The following is a 19,189-nucleotide window of genomic DNA, read 5'->3' on the forward strand; positions in this document are numbered from 1 at the left end:
GTGTGTTGTATGAATGTTGTTCAGATACATCAGAAGGCCAGCAGCTGTCGCAGCTGCAGATTTTAAACCGAGCTCAATCCAGACAGATCGAGGAGCTGGAGCAGAAACTAGAGGACTGCAGGAGGAGGATGAGATATCTGGAGCACCAGTTCGCCATCGTCAAAGGTCAGATTTATATGATTAGCACTGTTAAATTCAGCTCTGAAATGAACTTCAGAAAGGTATTAGCCCTTATAATGCATAAAAAAACTGTATACTATTTATTTTTATATTTTGAGCCAGTGAAACGTAAGCTTACAATCATAACTTTATTTTTATTTAATTTTTTCAATAAATTATTTATCTGTGTTATGTGAATGTGAAAACATTTAAAAGTTTTGCATATGACAGTGTTATTACTTTGGAAATTGAAATTATACACGAAACCAAAACGCATCTTAATACCAGCTGTAAACAGTTTGGGTCTCGTTGGTTTTAATACTGTTTGTTTTCACCAAGACGAGAAGGACGGACTGACGGTATCACTGAAGGAGTCCGGCGCTCTGGTAGAGGAGGCGAAAGAGAGAGAAGCTCAGCTGCAGGGGAGAATCAGATCTCTGGAGAAACAGATTCAGTCTCTCACAGACAGTGAGCAAGAGGTACGAGCTCATGGTTTGCTCATGCATTTAAGGCTTGTTAAAATAGTGTGTGAGAACCCTTGTAAGAGGAACCGTGTGCGTACACAGAGCGTAAAGCAGCAGCGTGTGGCCGAGGCTGCGATGGACAGCATGAAGCAGCAGATGATGGAGCTGTGTCGCTCGGACACTCTCACGCGATCACGTGAGCAGCACGACAGGGACACCGCCGCCATCCGGGAGCAGTACGAAGCCAGACTGCTCACACTTCAGCAGAAACTAGACGCCCAATCTCAGAGTCTGAATGAGCAGGTCAGAGATGTGTCGATATGAGTACACTGATACAGACGGTGTTCACCAGAGGGCAGTGCAGGCCTGTGTTTCTCACACTGTGTGTTTCTCAGGCTGAGGCAGGCCAGCGTTTGCTGGATCAGGTCCGGCAGCTGGAGCGTCAGAGGGAAGAGGATCAGGTGGACCGAGCCTCTGTGATCAACACCCTCACGCAGCGCCTGGAGGAGAGCCAGCAGCAGTGTGCCAAACTACTCCACACTGGTATGTGGCATCCCGCGTGCTTCTGTTTATGTTTACTGTTGTGATTGCTGGAGTCTCATGGGTAATCAAATGGGCCAGGAATCTTTTTCTCTTGCAGTTAAAACAGTTTAAGCCTTACAGCTAAACTGCAGTGACTCAAATACATATTTGAGCAACGATTAAGAATCCGGGAACCTTCACTTTCATTTAACATACCAGAAGGTGGATGGGTTTCTTCAAATTGTCTTATGATTACATAAAATCCAATTTATTATTATTATTATTATTATTATTATTATTATTATTATTATTTATTAATAAGTAATAATAAAATAATTTAAAAAAATCTATTTTTTTCCCCCCTTTTACTTTGATATATATGTTTTCTTTTACGTTCTTTTTAAAAATATACATATTTGAAATAATATTTTATATTATTAATACAATGATTATATTTAAAATAAGTATTGTAATTAAACAACAACAATATATATATATATATATTTTTTTTACTTTCTTTAAATTATTATTTGAAATAATGTTTTATTAAATCATTATCATTGTTATCACTATTATTGTTGTTGTTTAATAATAAAAATAAGTGTTTTATTACAATTATTTTTATATTTTAAATTAATATAGTATTATAATGTAAATATACATTTTTATCATCTTTTTTTTATTTTCTTTACTCATGTTCCCTATATTTCTTTATATAAATTTTTTGAAATATTTTATTATATTTGTGTTGTTGTTTAATTAGTCAAGTATAATATTTTATTGCAATTATTATATTTAAAAATAAGTATTATAATAAAAAATAATTTATTTAGTTTCATCTCAATATTTTTTTTTTTATCATCTTTTTTATCTTCACTTCAATTTCATAAAATGTTTTACTCATGTTCCCTATTTTTTTTTTTATATATATATTAATTATTTGAAATATTTTATTATATTTGCGTTGTTGTTGTTGTTGTTGTTGTTTAATTAGTCAAGTATAATATTTATTGTAATTATTATATTTAAAAATAAGTATTATAATAAAAAATAATTTATTTAGTTTCATCTCATCTTTTTATCTTCATTTCAATTTCATAAAATGTTTTACTCATGTTCCCTATTTTTTTTTTTATATTAATTATTTTAAATATTTTATTATATTTGCATTGTTGTTGTTGTTGTTGTTTAATTAGTCAAGTATAATATTTATTGCAATTATTACATTTAAAAATAAGTATTATAATAAAAATAAACAGTTAATTTCTTTAATTGTATCTAAATTCTTTTGTTTATTTATTTATTTATTATTAATTCTTATTTTCAAAGAGTCCGTATTCTTTACTTTTGTACCATTTTATTTTCCCCCAGAAATCAATTTATAAGGTTTCTTAAAGTGAAAACTCTTTTGTTTTAAATAAAGGAAAATCATGTCCTCTTAATGAATGCTCAGAGGAAGTTTGGTCTCCCATGTGCCGGTGACCATTTTCCCAAAGCATCTTCTGTTCTCTGCAGGCTCTGTACTGGAGATGAGCCAGTTACAGATGAAGCTTCAGCAGACCCAGTCCTCTCGCACCATCAGTGAAGACATCAACAAAACCCTGCAGGTCAGTCAATCCACTGCTGTGCGACAGGATTTCAACTCATGGGAAACTGAAGCTGTCCTTAATACGGCTACAAACAGAGCCTGTGTGTTTCTTCTCTTAACAGGAAGAGTTGACTGAACTGAAGGAGCAGATAAATCTCTATGAGTCTGCCATTAAACATGGAGCCCTTTCATTACAGTCTAATAGAGACTGGGAGAACCATCTGTCTGAGTCCTACATGGACCTGGGGATCAAGAGGTCCAAGTGGAGAAATGGACGCATCCACAGGTAACGTTATACTGTACAATAATGATCCAAACTGCATTGTGTATTGTAAAATCTCTTAACCATAACTTTGTCACACACTTTGTTTTCCAGCACACCTCAGATTGCAGAAGCAGGAGACTCCGACCTGCTGAAGGAGGACGTGGTGCGAGAGCTGAGGAGCGAGTTGCAGCGCTGCCTCGTTCACCTGAAGACCAAGCGCCTGAAGATCTCTGAGCTGCAGGAGGAGCTGCGACGCTCCCAGAGCAGAGCTGAGCAGATGCAGACGCAGATACAGCAGGCCGAGAGGACCGCACGAGACTCTGAGGTCTGACCTACAGCTGATCAACCTGTGTGCTCAATCTGCTGTGCTGGATGCTAGACTCACACGCTCTGCGCTTATTACAGGAGAGGGAGAGCAGCTTGGAGAAACACCTGGACACCCCTCACACAGACCTCGTCAGACTGCAGGAGGAGCGGAAGGTCCTGCAGGAGAGAGTGGAGGTCAGAACGCCTTGTTGGGTCTTCACAAAGTTAGAGGACTTTTCTGTCTGGATCTGTGTTCTTGTTCACTTAAAACCTTCAAATCATTTTTGATTACTGAATATAATATAGATAGAACAAACTATAGATGAACATTTTTAACTTAAACTAGAAAATTAGAAATGATGCCTCGGTTCTAGTTCAAGTATGAGAAACTATTGAAACTGAAATAAATATAAATGTAATGTTTTGTATAAATGTATGTAAAAATAAATGGTTAGAGAGAAAAATCTTAAACATTTAGGTAAAATAAATTGAAGTTAAATAGAAATATTTTTTGAAAAAATATGTATTAAATATTAATAAAAAAACATTTACTATCAAATAAATGAAGAAATTAAATAAAAAAATAATAATGTAGGAATAAATCTCTAAACATGTAGATAAAATGTTTAAAATAATCCAAAACTTTCACCTTGATGTAAAGAAAAAAAAATCACGAAATATATTAATTGAAAATATAAATATTCAGTTGATGTTGATAATATAAATGTATAAATATATGTTGGCCTTTTGTCATTTATTGATACAGACATGAAATGATGGGGTGAAAAGTGATGTTTTCATTAAATAAAACTATTAAAATAATTTTTGTTAATTGAAATGAAGCCAAATAAACTTTAAAAAAGCATAAATGAATTAGAAATGTTGCCTTGGAGTTTGTTGAAGTTCTGACATTATTAAAACTAAAGCTGAAATGTAAAAAGAAATTAAAGCTGAACAGAAAAAAAAAATGTAAAAGACGAAAGCACAGCAAAATGACTAAAACTTAAACTAAAATGAAAGTAAAATCTAATTCTAAATATTAATAAGGACTATACTAGTTTAAAAATAATCCTACAATAACACTGGTCTTGATCTAATTGTTCTAAAAGAAGTCATTGTTTAATTAGCTAGTTGTTGGACCGTCCTGACCCGTCTCTATTGTGAACTTTAGGCTCTGGAGAAGAGGAATCAGGATCTGAAGCAGAGTGAAGAGAAGGTGAAGGCCGCCAACTCTGAGCTCTGCACCAAGATGAGAGAGATGATCCAGGAGCTGGACCAGGAGAAACAGGAAGCAGAAGAGAGGTCACAGATACATTCATTCTGAGTGAGAGTTAATCTGACGCTAGCGCACCGTCTGTGGAGCTTCATATCTGAAATGCTTTGTGTGTGTGCAGATATGAGCGGACTCAGCAGCAGTACAGGGATGATGTGGTGCATCGTGTCCGTGAGGAGCTCACGCAAGAGCACACGGCTCACATAGAGCAACTCGCCAGCCAGCATCTGCAGCACACACAACAGCTCCAGTACTTCAGCTTTAACATACAACCAGTCTATTACTTCATGATGGATTACAATACAGCCTTTATAAAGCACAACCGCTGCCTTTCCACAGGTCAAAGCTGGCTGATCTCAGTCAGGAGGTGTTAGCTGTGCAGGAATGCTACATTTCTGTTTGCAAAGAGAAGGACAAGCTGGAGGAAAATCTCCAAAACAAGCTTGAAGAAGAGAAGAGACGGAAAGAAATTGAGGCAAGCACTAGATGCTGAATATTGCATTATTTATTATTTATATTATGTTATTCATATATATAAGTTTAATTTTTTTATTTACTTTTGTTGAGTAATTTAATGAATAAATTTTTTTTTTACTCATTTTTAAGTTAAATGTATTCATTTGTTTAATTTACATTTGTTTGTCTATTTATTGAGTAATTTGTTATTCATTTATAAAATAAAATAATTTCATTTTTATTTGTTTATTTATTTAATTACATTTTAATTGTTTATTTAAATAATTATATATTTTTTGTGTGTGATTTTGATTTATTTTATTTATATAATAATTATTTTTTTTTTTTAGTAATTTAATGAATTTGTTTACTCATTTTTAATTCATTTTTAAGTTAAATGTATTAATTTGTTTAATTTACATTTGTTTGTTTATTTGAGTAATTTGTTATTCATTTATAAAATAATTTCATTTTTATTCGTTTATTTATTTAATTACATTTTGTTTATTTAAATAATTATATATTTTTTTTGTGTGTGATTTGATTTATTTATATAATTAATTTACTATTTTTTTATTTTATTTTTTTACTTTTTAGTAATTTAATGAATAAATTTTTTTACTCATTTTTAATTCATTTTTAAGTTAAATGTATTCATTTGTTTAATTTACATTTGTTTGTCTATTTATTGAGTAATTTGTTATTCATTTATAAAAGAAAATAATTTCATTTTTTATTTGTTTATTTATTTAATTAAATTTTAATTGCTTATTTAAATAATTATATATATATTTTTGTGTGATTTGATTTATTTATATAATTAATTTACTTTTTTTTATTTATTTTTTTACTTTTTAGTAATTTAATGAATTAATTTTTTTACTCATTTTTAATTCATTTTTAAGTTAATATTTTTTGTGTGTGTGTGATTTGATTTAATTATTTATTTATTTTATTTATATAATTTACTATGTATATATATTTTTTTTTAACTTTTTTTTTTTAGATTGTCCATTTTTGTCTAACTGGGTAGACCAGACTCTCTTCTGAGAGTCAAAAGTGTGTGTGTGTGTGTGAGACGTTGATATTTGATCATGTTTGTTGGTGTTGTAGTTAAAGAGGCGAGAGGAGAGTGAGGGCGCTCTGGAGACACTGAGGTCTGACCTGGAGTGTCAGCATCAGGAGGACGTGTCTCGGCTCAAAGCCCAGTGGAGGACACACACACAGGCTGAGATTGAGCTGCAGGTCAGAGAGCAGCTGGAAGCGGCCAGGAAGAGCTGGCAGCAGGAGCAGGAGACGGTTAGTGATGATGAGCTGTTTACGTCACTGTTCTTTCTGCTCTGTGCCAAGCCAGCATGATCTTACTAAATAAGACTGGTTCCATAGTTCCTGGTTCCAAGTCCTTGTGCCATTCAGATGGAGGTCAAATGCTCTTATATTTTCTCTGTTTGTCTACGCGTTTGCTTTGTTTCTTTTGTCTTTTATTTCATCTGGCTGTATGTGTTTCATCTGTCTCTTTGTTTGTTTGTCTGTCTGTCTGTCTTTGTGTTAGTTGGAGAAGTCCTGGGCTCAGAGGTTACAGGACGCTGAGGAAGAGGTCCGGAAGGCCAGGCTGTCAGACACCCGTGAGGGAGCGTGTCAGACCGGCTCGTCTGAGTCGGCGGGGCAGCTGATTTCAGCGGAGGACCTGGAGGTCCGGCTCAGAGCTCAGAGAGAGAGCCTGCAGCAGGAGGCCTCGTCCGCCCAGGCCAGAGCCGTGGAGGAAGCAGTGCGACACGCTGAGAGAGAGCTGCAGCAGAAGCACAGTGATGACATGGCGCTCCAGGTGTGACGGGTTTACAGCTCTTAACATCATATACTACCATTTACATAGGGCTGGGCGATATGGCCAAAAAAAAAGATAAATAAAAACAATAAAATGTTTCGAATCAGTCTATATCGATAATTATCAAGATAAATGTCAAATCTTTATTTCATTCAAGTTTAAAGGCAGATCAGATTTGTAGAAACCAGACCGTAATTGTGGTTTTAACCAGGGCTGGACTGGTAATCTGGCATACCGGGCAAATGCCCGGTGGGCCGACGTGCTTTTGGGCCGATACATCTCATATTATTATTATTTTTATTTTTTTTAACGGCCCATAAAACTCGTTCATCGGCGGCCCATTCGTTTTGTTTTGTTTAATTGACGGCGCTGGGTTAGTGCCGGTGTAATGCATTGGTCAAAAAAAAAGTAAGCGTTAGTTTTTTTTTCCACTGACAGACCGGCCCATGAAACGCGTAGATCAGCGGCCCATTGGTTGTTTTCTTGATTGACACTGGGCTGGCCCAATCACATCTTTAAACACCTCCCCCTCTGGGCTTTGAGTGAGCGTGCAGTGTCAAGTGTGTATCTGTCAAAATAGTCTGAGAGATGGAGAAGAAACGCAAGGAATGTGCAGAGAAATGGCGTGAAAAATAGATACAGGCCCTTCAAGCAGACGCTGTAAAATGTGTCAAGATATATATATGTTTTCTGCAGCAGCAGGACCTTCATCAGCTCCAGTGGCTGATGATGAGGATAGTGAGGAGGATCAGGAGAGAGATGAGAAAGTGTAATGTAGAGTCCGCGGTAAGCAGAACTACTTTCAAAACACTTTGGCTATGAGTGTAGGAACCCATAACCCAGTTACAGATTATTTCCACATCTGCATAGTTGACGATTACGGCAATTTACTAGAAGTTTAATGAGACGCGTTTGTATCCATGTTTTCCGCCAAAATAAAAGCTCGATGCAGTTTCCGTCAAAATAAAAGATCATGTGCTTATCTCTTTCAAGTATAGAAATTAGTACAAAACTAATTATGAAAGTTTTCTTTATTTTTCGGTGCATTATTTTTTACAATATATGGATATTAGGCTACTATCATGAGATTAATATTATAACTATTATTATGTAGTAGTGTAATGTAGACAGACACTGTTACTAAAAGAGGTTTGATTTTTTTCTTTGTTATACTTGCACACTGAATATGGGTTGGAGCTTTTAATTTTGAACCCTCAAACTGCACTAGATTGATGAATTTAACATTAAAATGCAAAAAATATTCTTAGGGGGACCATGCCCCCAAACCCCCCTAGAGGTCCACCCACCACAGTTTTACCAAAATTCCTGTGAGAAACACTGGTATTGCTATGCCAATGCAGCTTATAGCTTGTTTTTTGGATTCACCACTGTGGAGTATAGTTCGACTGTATTAATAAATTACAATTTTGTACTTATTTCATCTGTTAACTCTCACTCGTTTATACTCACTCATTACATGGCATTAGTGGTTTTAATGAATAGGAGTTGAACAAACACATATTCAAAGGCGTGCATAGATGGGTGGTGTTTATGATCATATGTAGTGGGCCAGTCTGGGCCAAAATGCCAGGGCCGATTTTCTGTCCCAGTCCAGCCCTGGTTTTAACCTACTCTTTATTGAACATTTTACAAATCTGAGGCAGATTATTAAAAATATTTTTTAATTCTTTACACTTTTTCAGTCTGTTTTCCTTAATAAAATAAATATCTTAATATTAGAAAAATGAATTTCTTAGTTTCTGCATGTTCTAACAGGTGATATTGAAACAGGTTTGTGTTGCCCGACTTTGATTGTGTGTCTTCGGCACAGTTTGCAGTGCAGGCTGCAATATTAATAATATTACATGTTTTGTCTCTTGGAAATGCACATTTGATTGTAGCTTGAGTTGACGGTAGCAGTAACTTGAGTTGGGATGATTTATGTTCATTAACAAAAACAGTAACATCTGGAAAAGTTGAAACAATCTCATTTTTATAGGGTAACATTTTAATATTGTAACTTTTATTAGAATGAATCATTGGTCTTCCATAGTATCGCACATTTCGATCATGATAACCACAGGTCAAACCAGGCATAGAGCACCTCAGGATCATGGTCAAATGTAACTATATGGTTTCTATGGTATTTGAATGCCTTTTGGCACATAAACATTATCAAACCTTTATCATTTTAGCGAGGAAAATTCTATTGTGATAATTATCATTATCGTTTTATCACCCAGCCTTACATTTACATAAAACGATAATGAAAATGATCACAATATAATTTATCACCCAGCCTTACTTTTACATATATTAGGCTATATTTAGAAAATGGACTAGTTCATCATGACCCATGCCTACAGATTATTAACCCTATAAAGCCCACTGTATCATATTTGATACAAAAATGTCTAGAGCCTCTAAATGATCAACATGATCAACTTTGCACTTTGAGTCCACGGTCCTCTACATGCCTTCTGTCGTCTGACTGATGGTTTATCATTTTTAACAAGTAAATGCCCATTTATTATAATTCTACAAACGTCCCCCTTCAGGTTGTGGTACACCAGTCTTTACTGATTTGTATAAAGTAAACATAATACATTTTATATTGTTTGTAATATTTCAAGATGAACACTTGCTGGACTGAAGCAACTTGGGTTTACTTGATTATCCATGGATATAAAAATAAATAAACAATCATGTTAAAATGTGAGTATCAAATATGAACATCAGTCTCATTATTACATATTACGAGACATATTATTTGGAGATAAAGAGTGACAACTGATATGATATTTATATGCATTTTATGTAAGTTATCTGTTAGGGCTGAACGATTTTGGAAAATAATCTAATTGTGATTTAGTTTTACCAATATTGCGATTGCGATTTAATATGCGATTAATTTTTTTAAGCTCTATTTAACAAAAACAAGCAATAAATCATTGTAAATTAGGGAAGGGAATCTTTAGGCACCTCATGAGCCGATCCCATTTTTTTTCTTTCATTGATCTTATTAATAGAACTTAAAATATTTAATTACATAATTATAAGTAGGCCTACTTATAATAATTACGCATTAAAAAACTAAATTAATAATACAATTACATGTTAATAATATTAATTTCGCAAAGCACACGTGAGTATTTGAAATTGAAAGCAGCTTCTGTCGGTGATTTTCATATTTTTAATATATAAGCCAACTGCATTCCAAGACATATGATGCCTTTGTAGAACATTTGTAAGTAAAATACCGGCGGGCGAGACCGCGCACTACAAAAGTACCATCACGCAGACCGCACGTAGGCTATCATATCTTGTGCAGTGATGAAGCCCGCGAATGTCCTTGTAGCCTAATTCGCTTCAACTTTTCCGAACTTTATTAAAGATTATTTCTCGTAAGGTGGTGTCGTGTGTGTGTGTGTGTGTGTGTGTGTGTGTGTGTGTGTGAGAGACAGGAATTAGAAGCAAGCAGAATACGGTTGTTTATAAAGCGCACGCGTCATCACATATCTGTGTTTAAAACTAAGCTCAGACATAAATCTGAAATTATCTTAATCGATACAGAATCGTTGGAGAGAATCTGTAACACAATATCAAATAAATTAAACATAAACTGTTATTTCCTGTAGCCAAGCCTATATGCGTAGCGTGCCAAGTTGATGCTTCATCTGCAATAGCCTACAGACTGGTTTACTCTTGCGTGTCACATGACCAGACTGTAATCGCAGCTTTGCGGTTAAAAAAAATCGCATTTCATCATATCGCGATATTATCACAAATGCAATTAATCGTTCAGCCCTGTTATCTGTTATAATGTTATAAATATTTCATTGATTTACATTGCAAGCTATCAGAATTTCATCTTTGCCATATAAATATCAGCATCTGCACCAAATTGCACGTTTTTGCTCCGTTTGGTCCTCTGAATTAAATCTCTGTGTTTTTCCTCCTCGAGAATGAACTCCATATTCTCACTATAACATACAAGCCATAAAGGTTTGATGTATCAAAAACACATGTAAGCTTTCGTTTAGATCTGATCTAGTGGTTCAATAAACTGTTTCATGTTTCTATGTCAGGCTTTACAGGGTTAAATATCATTTCTGCCATTTCTTAGGTTGAAGGTGCGATATCAAGGGCTCGTTCTCGATGGCTCCAGGACTTGACCTCCATCCCAGAATACAAAAGCAGCTTGCAGACAGAGAAGGATGAATGGGAGCGACTACAACAGCAGCATGTCCAGGAACAGGTATTTAATGTACTGGCCATTCTAAAATGATTTCTTCATATTTAACTTCGGAGTTGCTCAACACTCTCCTCCTAAACCCCAGGTGTCTTCAGCCGTCAAGGCAGTGGAGGAAAGGTGGCAGGACACGCTCCGCACCAGATGCACCGAGCTGGAGCAGTGTAACAGGAGAAACCGGGAGCTCCAGGAGGAAGTGCTTACCCTCTGCAGCCGACTGGAGCGCTCATGCCAGGACCAGGCCGCCCTCATCAAAGCAGAGCTGGCTGCGGCCCGAGACGTCTGGATGGAGGACAAGCAGGAGGAGATGTCCCGCCTCAGGGCGCAGCTCCAGAGAGAGCAGAACCTGGAGCAAACTGACGCAGAGCTACAGAAAACCCTCAGGGAAAAGGAGCAGGAGTGGAGCGCTCAACACGAGATCAGGTTCATAATAATCTTCATAATCAATGCTAATAAAATACATTTGTGTGTGTGTGTATTTCAGTGTATATAACATTTATGTACTGTTGGTATGGTATGTATGGGTATTTATTGGTAGTATTCATATTTTCAGGTTTAATTAATTTTTTTTAATAATTTAGTTTTTTGTTTGCCATTTTTGTTAGTTTATTTTTTATATTTCTATTTAGTTTAATTTAGCCTCTATTTATGTATTTTTTGTCCCTTTAATTTTTTTATTATGTCTGTTTCAGTTGAAGTACTTAAATACTTATTTCAACATTTATAAACTAATTTATTTTGTTGGGTTTTTCATTTAATATTTACATTTTATTTTATTTCAACTTTATTTCATTTACCAAAAAGGATATATTATAGTTTTAATTAACAATAAAAAAAAGCATATCAATAATATAATAAAGATTAAATATTTGATGTCATATTTTAGTAATCAAATTCTATATATGTTGATTATTTATTTATTAAATATTGCTGTTCAATTATATGAAAATACTTTTTTGAATTTTGAAATAGATGTATATAACATTTTTAATTCAGTTGAACAGCAATATTTAGTATTTTAATTTACACATTTTGTAGATCTATGTAAATACATTTTTTATTCTATAGTAATTAAATTATAGTGATGTAAACCAATGTAAAACCAAATATACACTGTTACTGCTTTTTTTATGAAATAATTTTAATCAATAGAAGTCAATATTGGAGCATAAAAGGGATCAAACCTTTTGACTCCTGAACACAAACCTTCTAAACGAATGAGCTTCTGAATATAGGCTGTGTTTTAAAGGACTGTTGTTTTGCAGACTGCAGGAGGAGAGGCAGCGGGTGCTGGAGGAGGTGCTCGAGGATCTGAAGGAGGGAGTGAAGAGGAGAGGCAGTCCGGATGAACACAAGCTCAGCAGTGTGCCAGGAACCGTTCGGTCCAGAGTCTGGGAGATCTGCAGAGAATCGCTCACTCAAGCCGTCAACCACGCCAAGCAGGAGTGGAAGAAGGTGCGTATATGTCATTACAGTATTAGAAATGCTGTGTCACTGTAATGAACACGGCCACACCCACAGAGTTCTCTGTTCTTTATTATACGCACACAGTAATCATATTTATGCAGTCTCTGGATCATCGGCCTCCACCCAGAGAAACTCATTAAATATTTAATGTCTCTCACACCTCAGAGCAGCGAAGACAAGCTGAGACGTGTGCTGAAGGAAACCCGGGAGCGTCACGAGGCAGAGATCGGTAAGGCCCTCACACACACACACACACACACACTGCTGGAATCAGTACCTCTTCCCTCCTCACCGGTTCCTCGCCCTGCAGCAGGTCTAACGGCCCAGAGGAAGCAGGGGGAATGCACTGAGCCTCTGGCCAAACTCCAGAAGAAGAATCAAGAGCTCCAGAGACATCTAGAAAAGGCCTGCCGCCAGCTCCAGAAGAGCGTTCGAGAGCACAAAAGCACCCTGCAGAAGATGAAAGGTGTGAGGTCCTCAATGTTAGACACTATGGGGACACATGCCTCTCACTAAACACTTTCAGATACCAGTCAATTAATCAAGTATTATTAGTTATAAATTATAATATAATGTAAAATAATGATGAAAAATATGTTCCTACAGTCATGGAAAACGTGAAAAGGAAAACAATTCAAAGAAAAACGTATTGTTTAAAGGAGCTGTATGTAAGAAATGTATTTCAATTAATCATAAAATGGCCCTGATATGTCACTAGACATTAAGAAATCATGTTCATTTCAAATACTTATATCACTGACAACAGTAGTCCGGCCAGGATATTGTCATTTAAAAAGTGAAGTTGCAGCCCTCAACTGATGTTGATGTTGTCATGTTGTGTTTTGGCCTGAAGCGCCACCCTCCACCTATCTACCAATCACGAAGTCAGTAGTGTTTCGGCATCCGGGTTTCCAGCTCAGCTCTAGTTACCACAGCTGCAGCTACAAACGTTCGTGCTGGATCCTGCAGCCTATCTGGCAACCTGGAGTCAGGGGGGAGGGGGCGGAGATACACCGCTCTACAGTAATTTGAAAGTGATTGCAGTACCAGTTTTGGCCACAATTTTACATACGGCTCCTTTAAATGTGTGGGAACCGTGATGTGTGTCCCAATTACATTCTTGAGGGGAAAAAATGGTTTGCGAAATGTCTTTTTGCCGTCATTTACATTTAATCACTTGGCAGACGCTTTTATCCAAAGCGACTTACAAATGAGGATAATAATAGAAGCAGTCAAACCAACTAAAGGGCAACAATATGTAAGTCCTGTGACTAGTCCCAGTTAGTCTACCAAAGACTATAGATTTACAAAGACGGTTCACTCGTTACTTATGAATGGGAGAAACTGCTACGCGCAGTATGCCACTTAAGTTTAAGTTAAGTTTAATTTGTCGTCTAATATTCATGTTTTATTTTATTTCAGTTAAACAAATGATTTTTAGTTAAAGAAAATGACTCTGGTCTTTTCTCCTCCTCACTTCCTGTGTTCTCTCTACTGTCTGTATCATCAGCAAGTGGAAAAGGGACAAAAAATGCATACAGTTCATCTTCATGTTTTGAGAGGTTTTTTCTAAATAATTTATTTTATTTTATTTTATTGATTTTAACTAGTGTTGTCACGATACCAAAATTATTGTTTCGATACCGATACCAAGTCAAGTATTGCGATTTCGATATTTTTTCGATACTTTTCCTGAAAAGGGAGAAACACTCTCAAATATCATTGCTGCGCTTTATTTTAAAACCGGGACAACATTCTAATCATATAACACACTAATAAATGACCAGCAGATATATTAAACATTTGAACAAAATATGAAATATCAAAATATAAAAAATAAATTAGAGCAATGACATTCAAGGTAAAACAATTATTAATTTAGCAGCATTATCTCAGTTATCATAAGAAACATAAGAGTTACCGGTAATAACTTTATCTTGATTCTGAACTTTGAATAAAAATATGAACAGCGATTATATTAAACTGTTTAATATTGGTAACATATGATAAGCCTCATTGGTGATATATTTGACATATGGGGAGAGAGTTGTGGAAGGCCTATACTTCATGTTAAACATAAATATATAGCAGCAAAGACAACGTCGGCAGTGTTGACGGCAAAATAGGCTACAGAATATTTCGTTCTGTATTGAGAGGTGCAGTATTTGAAAATCGATAGTATTTTTTTAAATTACATTTATATCTGCATTTATGTCAAAACCTGAGACTTTCAAACATCAAAATGTCATTTATTAATATGTATTCGTGTCAAAATGACATAGAAACATCTTTTCCTATTCAATTTTGCCTGGAAACGATTCCAACGATTTTGCGTGTCACGTGAAAAATAGGCGTCGGTTCTATTTCTAGCATGCACTCGTCACGCAGGCAGTGTGCAAGCTCTTAAGTAACCTGTTAACATGGGAGCCGAAATAAAAACGCTCACGCCACGCATCCAGTGTGTCGCCGGCCTTACAAATCTGGAACGCGGTCATTCTTAGAAGTATCGATACTAATAAATTTAGGAATCGTGACTTTTTAATTTCCGAGAATCGCGATACTTTTGAAGTATCGGTGCACCGGGCAACACTAATTTGACCAAATGTATTTGAATCCCTGATTCTGTCTAGGGTTGGAAGGGGTAACATTTAGTTTGTGATAATTGTAATGGTATGTGAGGATGGCAAGAGACACGCAAGCATAAATAATGCCAAAAGAATTGATTTTTTTTTTTATATACACAAGTGAAAAGTATACAAGAGATGAGAAATAATAATGATAAATGATAGATAAATACACAAAGAGAAAACAACATTTACAAAAACAAATCAATACAAAAATAAACCCAAGGGAAAAGGGACGTGAGCGACGCCAGAGGAGAGAAAAGAAAAGAAAACCCAAGATTAACTTCTAACCTAGTGTGTCTAATACATCAACAACTCTAAGTGTTAGACAGTGTATGTCATGTGACGTCTTACTTGTTCACTTTCTCCGGTATATGGAGAAACAATCACCATCAGAATGACTAAAAAAGTAACAAAGTTTGGATGAGGTGCAAGATGACAAGACAAAACGGTACAAGCAAACACTGTCACAATAATAACAAGCACCAGCAAAGGTTAATTCACCTTGTTTGCTTTCGCTGTTGCTTGTTTAGAGTCAAAGACGACTAGCATGCGTTCATTCTGGCCTGCTATTTAAGCTTGATTGGCAGCCGGAGCAGTGATGTCACGCAGGTTAATGATGATTGACAGCTGCTCAGGCCAATAGCAGTCAATAGGGGTGAGCCTAAGAGAATGACAGGGAGCGATGGAGGAAAATATTCAGGCACACCCACAGGGACGTAACATTATTATTGATTGGCACAAATGGACCCTCATAAGAAGCCATTGGCATGTGGGAGAAGACTTTATTTTTTTTTTAATCGTTGTTTTTCATGTCAAATCAGATGAGCACGAGGCAGCCCTGCAGAAGGAGCAGCAGGCTCATCTCAAAGCCCTTGAGGAACTGAAACAATCCTCAAATGCAGAAGCACATTCAAGGTTTGTAAACACTTCAAGTTTGTTTTCTTTCATAAGAGCAGCGGGTCTTAGACACTAACAGTCTTCATCAATGTTTCAGCGGTTCAGTCAGCCAGCAGAATCTTCAAGCAGGACTTGAGGAAATGAAGGAGCAATACATGAAAGCAGTGGAGAAAATCAGAGGTGAGTGCAAGGCCTCTGTACAGATGTTTTACAGAACTAATCACATTTACATTTTACATAAGGCAGACGCTTTTATCCAAAGTGACTTACATTGTATTTCAAGGTACACATTTACATTCGTATCAGTTCTTGCTTTCCCTGGGAATCGAACCCATGACCATGGCGTTGCAAGCGCCAACGTTCTCCTGTTTGAGCTACAGGAAAGTTTAATGTTCATTATACTACATTTAAGTACTGTAGTAACACAACTAAATTATTTTTTAAATGGTCTAGATTTTACAGTAATAGATATGTTTAGATCAATTATTTATTTTCCAAAGTTATTTTTACACGCTTGAGTAGTTTGAATGTAGTTACCTACACCCTACCAGACTTGTAGAGTAGCTAACTACTAAAAGGGCTTGTCTGCAGTTTAACTACTTTGAAACGGAAGCTAACAGTTAATAAAGTAGCTCCCTCAACTCGGATTTTGTTTAATACGTTTGTAGGCGACATGCTGCGTTACCTGCAGGAGAGTAAAGAGCGGGCGGCAGAGCTGATCAGGACTGAGGTCCTGAGGGAGAGGCAGGACACGGCCCGACGGATGCGCAGGTACTACCTCACCTGCCTGCAGGAGCTGCTGGACGACGGAGGCCAGGCCGCGGGGTATGGAGACGCACAGATGATCTCCTCTCTCTTACTCTTACTCTTACTCTGCTCTTCATTCTGCACTTTTTCTTTCTCCAGAGCAGAGAAGAAGATCATAAATGCTGCCAGCAAACTGGCCGCCATGGCCAAAGTCCTCGAGACCCCGGTGGCCAAACGCAAGCTTTCAAGAACACAGAACTCTCAAGGTATGCTTTGAGCGTGAGCGTTCGTTCAAGATTTGTAAAAAAAAAATCTTGCAAGTCTTCATTATTAGCATGATATGGCACTTTTACCGTACTTTTATACTGTGAAAATGTATTTTTGCTTAGGTGGATCAGACAAAACAGACATTGGCTCTCCTGCTAAAGTGCTGGGTACCGAGATACACGGAGCTGAAGCCCACAAGGATGGTAAGGACAAACGGATCCATCAGATCTACTGCCCAACGGACACAAATTATGCATCCATGACGGCTAAACAGACAGGTCTCAAACCTAAAGGCTTTGAACCAGATTCCCTGAAGTCTGCAGTGATCTGTGGATCTAAAGACCCTCTCACGGTTGGTCAGGTAACTCAGAAACACACACACTTTCATGACAGTGTTTTTAACAGCGATGTCAGGACGCCTAATATCACACTGAGAAAGCAGAGCAGGGAAATGTTCATGGAGGGCTTTGAGTCCGGAAGAGCAGAACCATCAGCCGGTCAATCATTCCTGATTGAAGAAGCGCCTGTTCGGGATGATGGACAGAGTGACTGGAGTTTAACCAGTAACGGCTCCAACTTTATGAACCACATTCACCTGACGTCCTCCTATCCTGAGCCTGGGAAGCCTTTCTCACTGAACGGCCCGTCCTTGGGTGGTTTGGACTTTGGAAGCTCCATCGGCGACTCTGATGTTACGATATACAAAGAGATTGTTCAACCTCCGTCTTACTCTAAACCCAGCGTGTGTGTGGACAGAAGAACAAATAAACACAGAGAGCCAATCCCTGGATCTGAGGGACATGGTGTCTGGAAAATGCATCCAAAGAGCTTATTTTCAGAGTTGAAAGTGCGTCAGCAGGACAGTGGGTTCGACAGCCCGTTGGCACTGCTTCAGGAATGACATTTCGATTTGTTTGTGCCTGTGCAAATATTCTTTGTATATATAAAAGAGTTGCAGCCTCAGTTAACCTTGTACAATGTGTTTTTTACTTGTTTGAGCCAAATGTCTTTTGTACTCGTCTTAGCAGGTGTGCTGTCAGTGCATGAATGTGTTATCTTTTAACTTAATAAAACAACATAGTTTTACATTAATCAAACGGTTTCTTTTCGTTCTTATCTTCTTTCACACTGACTAAACAAACCATCATAAAACACAAGGCACACAGTGAGTGTTAATAAGTGATTTTATATTCCTGACACCTGACTGCAGTTTATCCTTACGGATGTATTATTTCCAATCCAAGAGTCCAAACAAAGTCCAGTGCCAGATAAGATGAGGTCAAAGATGAAATAGAGCGCATATTAAACGTCATCTGGGTCGTTCTATGAAATGGTTAATTCGCCTTTTTTTGGTTAGCTGAGGTAAAAAAAAATTTTTTTTAGATTTTAAATATTAGACAATTATCAAATATACACTCTGACGTATACACTATTCTATAACTCATAAGAAATAGCAGGCAAATAATGTATTTAAGTGTTAATAAATTGTATTCATTAATATTATCTCTAAATACATTATATATGACTGCGATAAAGGTAACAGGGTTGACAGGTTACAGTGAAAAGATTTGTATAATTTTAATGCTAATATTTATAATATCCCCTTTTTATCATGGAAACGGTTAAATTTTGACGGGAAATCAGGCAATTCAGTCAGATTTTATTCACACTCATTTCATTCTAAACGTGGGTGTGGGTGTGGGTGTGTGTGTGTGAAGTATTTGGTTACAATTTATTTTAAGGTTTGCCCTGTTATTACTTACTATAGTAAGTCACGTGTAACAATGACTCTATAAAATAGTGCTACCAAGTATTTCTTTAAGAATCATCACATCATGAAAAAAAGACAACTTTAACATTCCTTTTCTAATAGTTAACTTGGAAAAATAAAGTTATGACAATATAATTTATAGAAAAGGTAATTTCTTTAAATGAGGAAAAATGTGGTTGTAACAAGGACACATTATAGAAATTGAATCTTTAAATTATTCACAATTATCTACAATACTGATATTTACAACATATTTAAGTGTTAATGATTTGCATTTTAACATTTCATATATAGGTTCAGAAA

The 19,189-nt window shown here is 36.3% G+C and overlaps 1 protein-coding gene and 1 long non-coding RNA gene across 3 annotated transcripts in view; one reads left to right on the forward strand and one right to left on the reverse strand.

Moving 5' to 3' along the window:
• The window catches only part of cep152 (centrosomal protein 152), a 28,184-nt gene extending 9,972 nt beyond the window's left edge, over nucleotides 1–18,212 (forward strand). For both annotated transcript variants that reach the window (XM_084396660.1, XM_084396661.1), the window contains 23 exons: nucleotides 25–165; nucleotides 499–638; nucleotides 726–926; nucleotides 1,019–1,166; nucleotides 2,661–2,752; nucleotides 2,856–3,019; nucleotides 3,110–3,323; nucleotides 3,404–3,499; nucleotides 4,476–4,606; nucleotides 4,699–4,827; nucleotides 4,917–5,052; nucleotides 6,147–6,332; nucleotides 6,586–6,858; nucleotides 10,985–11,116; nucleotides 11,199–11,533; nucleotides 12,376–12,565; nucleotides 12,743–12,806; nucleotides 12,888–13,043; nucleotides 16,026–16,119; nucleotides 16,199–16,281; nucleotides 16,770–16,926; nucleotides 17,008–17,114; nucleotides 17,238–18,212. In XM_084396660.1, the coding sequence (XP_084252786.1) occupies nucleotides 25–165; nucleotides 499–638; nucleotides 726–926; nucleotides 1,019–1,166; nucleotides 2,661–2,752; nucleotides 2,856–3,019; nucleotides 3,110–3,323; nucleotides 3,404–3,499; nucleotides 4,476–4,606; nucleotides 4,699–4,827; nucleotides 4,917–5,052; nucleotides 6,147–6,332; nucleotides 6,586–6,858; nucleotides 10,985–11,116; nucleotides 11,199–11,533; nucleotides 12,376–12,565; nucleotides 12,743–12,806; nucleotides 12,888–13,043; nucleotides 16,026–16,119; nucleotides 16,199–16,281; nucleotides 16,770–16,926; nucleotides 17,008–17,114; nucleotides 17,238–18,016 (4,148 nt within the window). In that variant the 3' untranslated portion in view covers nucleotides 18,017–18,212. The remainder of the gene's footprint in view (nucleotides 1–24; nucleotides 166–498; nucleotides 639–725; nucleotides 927–1,018; nucleotides 1,167–2,660; nucleotides 2,753–2,855; nucleotides 3,020–3,109; nucleotides 3,324–3,403; nucleotides 3,500–4,475; nucleotides 4,607–4,698; nucleotides 4,828–4,916; nucleotides 5,053–6,146; nucleotides 6,333–6,585; nucleotides 6,859–10,984; nucleotides 11,117–11,198; nucleotides 11,534–12,375; nucleotides 12,566–12,742; nucleotides 12,807–12,887; nucleotides 13,044–16,025; nucleotides 16,120–16,198; nucleotides 16,282–16,769; nucleotides 16,927–17,007; nucleotides 17,115–17,237) is intronic.
• LOC311282698 lies at nucleotides 12,890–15,785 on the reverse strand. Its single transcript, XR_014625973.1, has 3 exons — nucleotides 15,706–15,785; nucleotides 15,556–15,602; nucleotides 12,890–13,027 (listed from the first exon to the last, which is right to left on the reverse strand). It is a non-coding gene; the product is annotated as an uncharacterized lncRNA (long non-coding RNA).
• Nucleotides 18,213–19,189: the final 977 nt, after the last annotated feature.

Source organism: Rutilus rutilus (assembly GCF_951802725.1).
Source record: "Rutilus rutilus genome assembly, chromosome: 23".
Lineage (NCBI taxonomy): Eukaryota > Metazoa > Chordata > Actinopteri > Cypriniformes > Leuciscidae > Rutilus > Rutilus rutilus.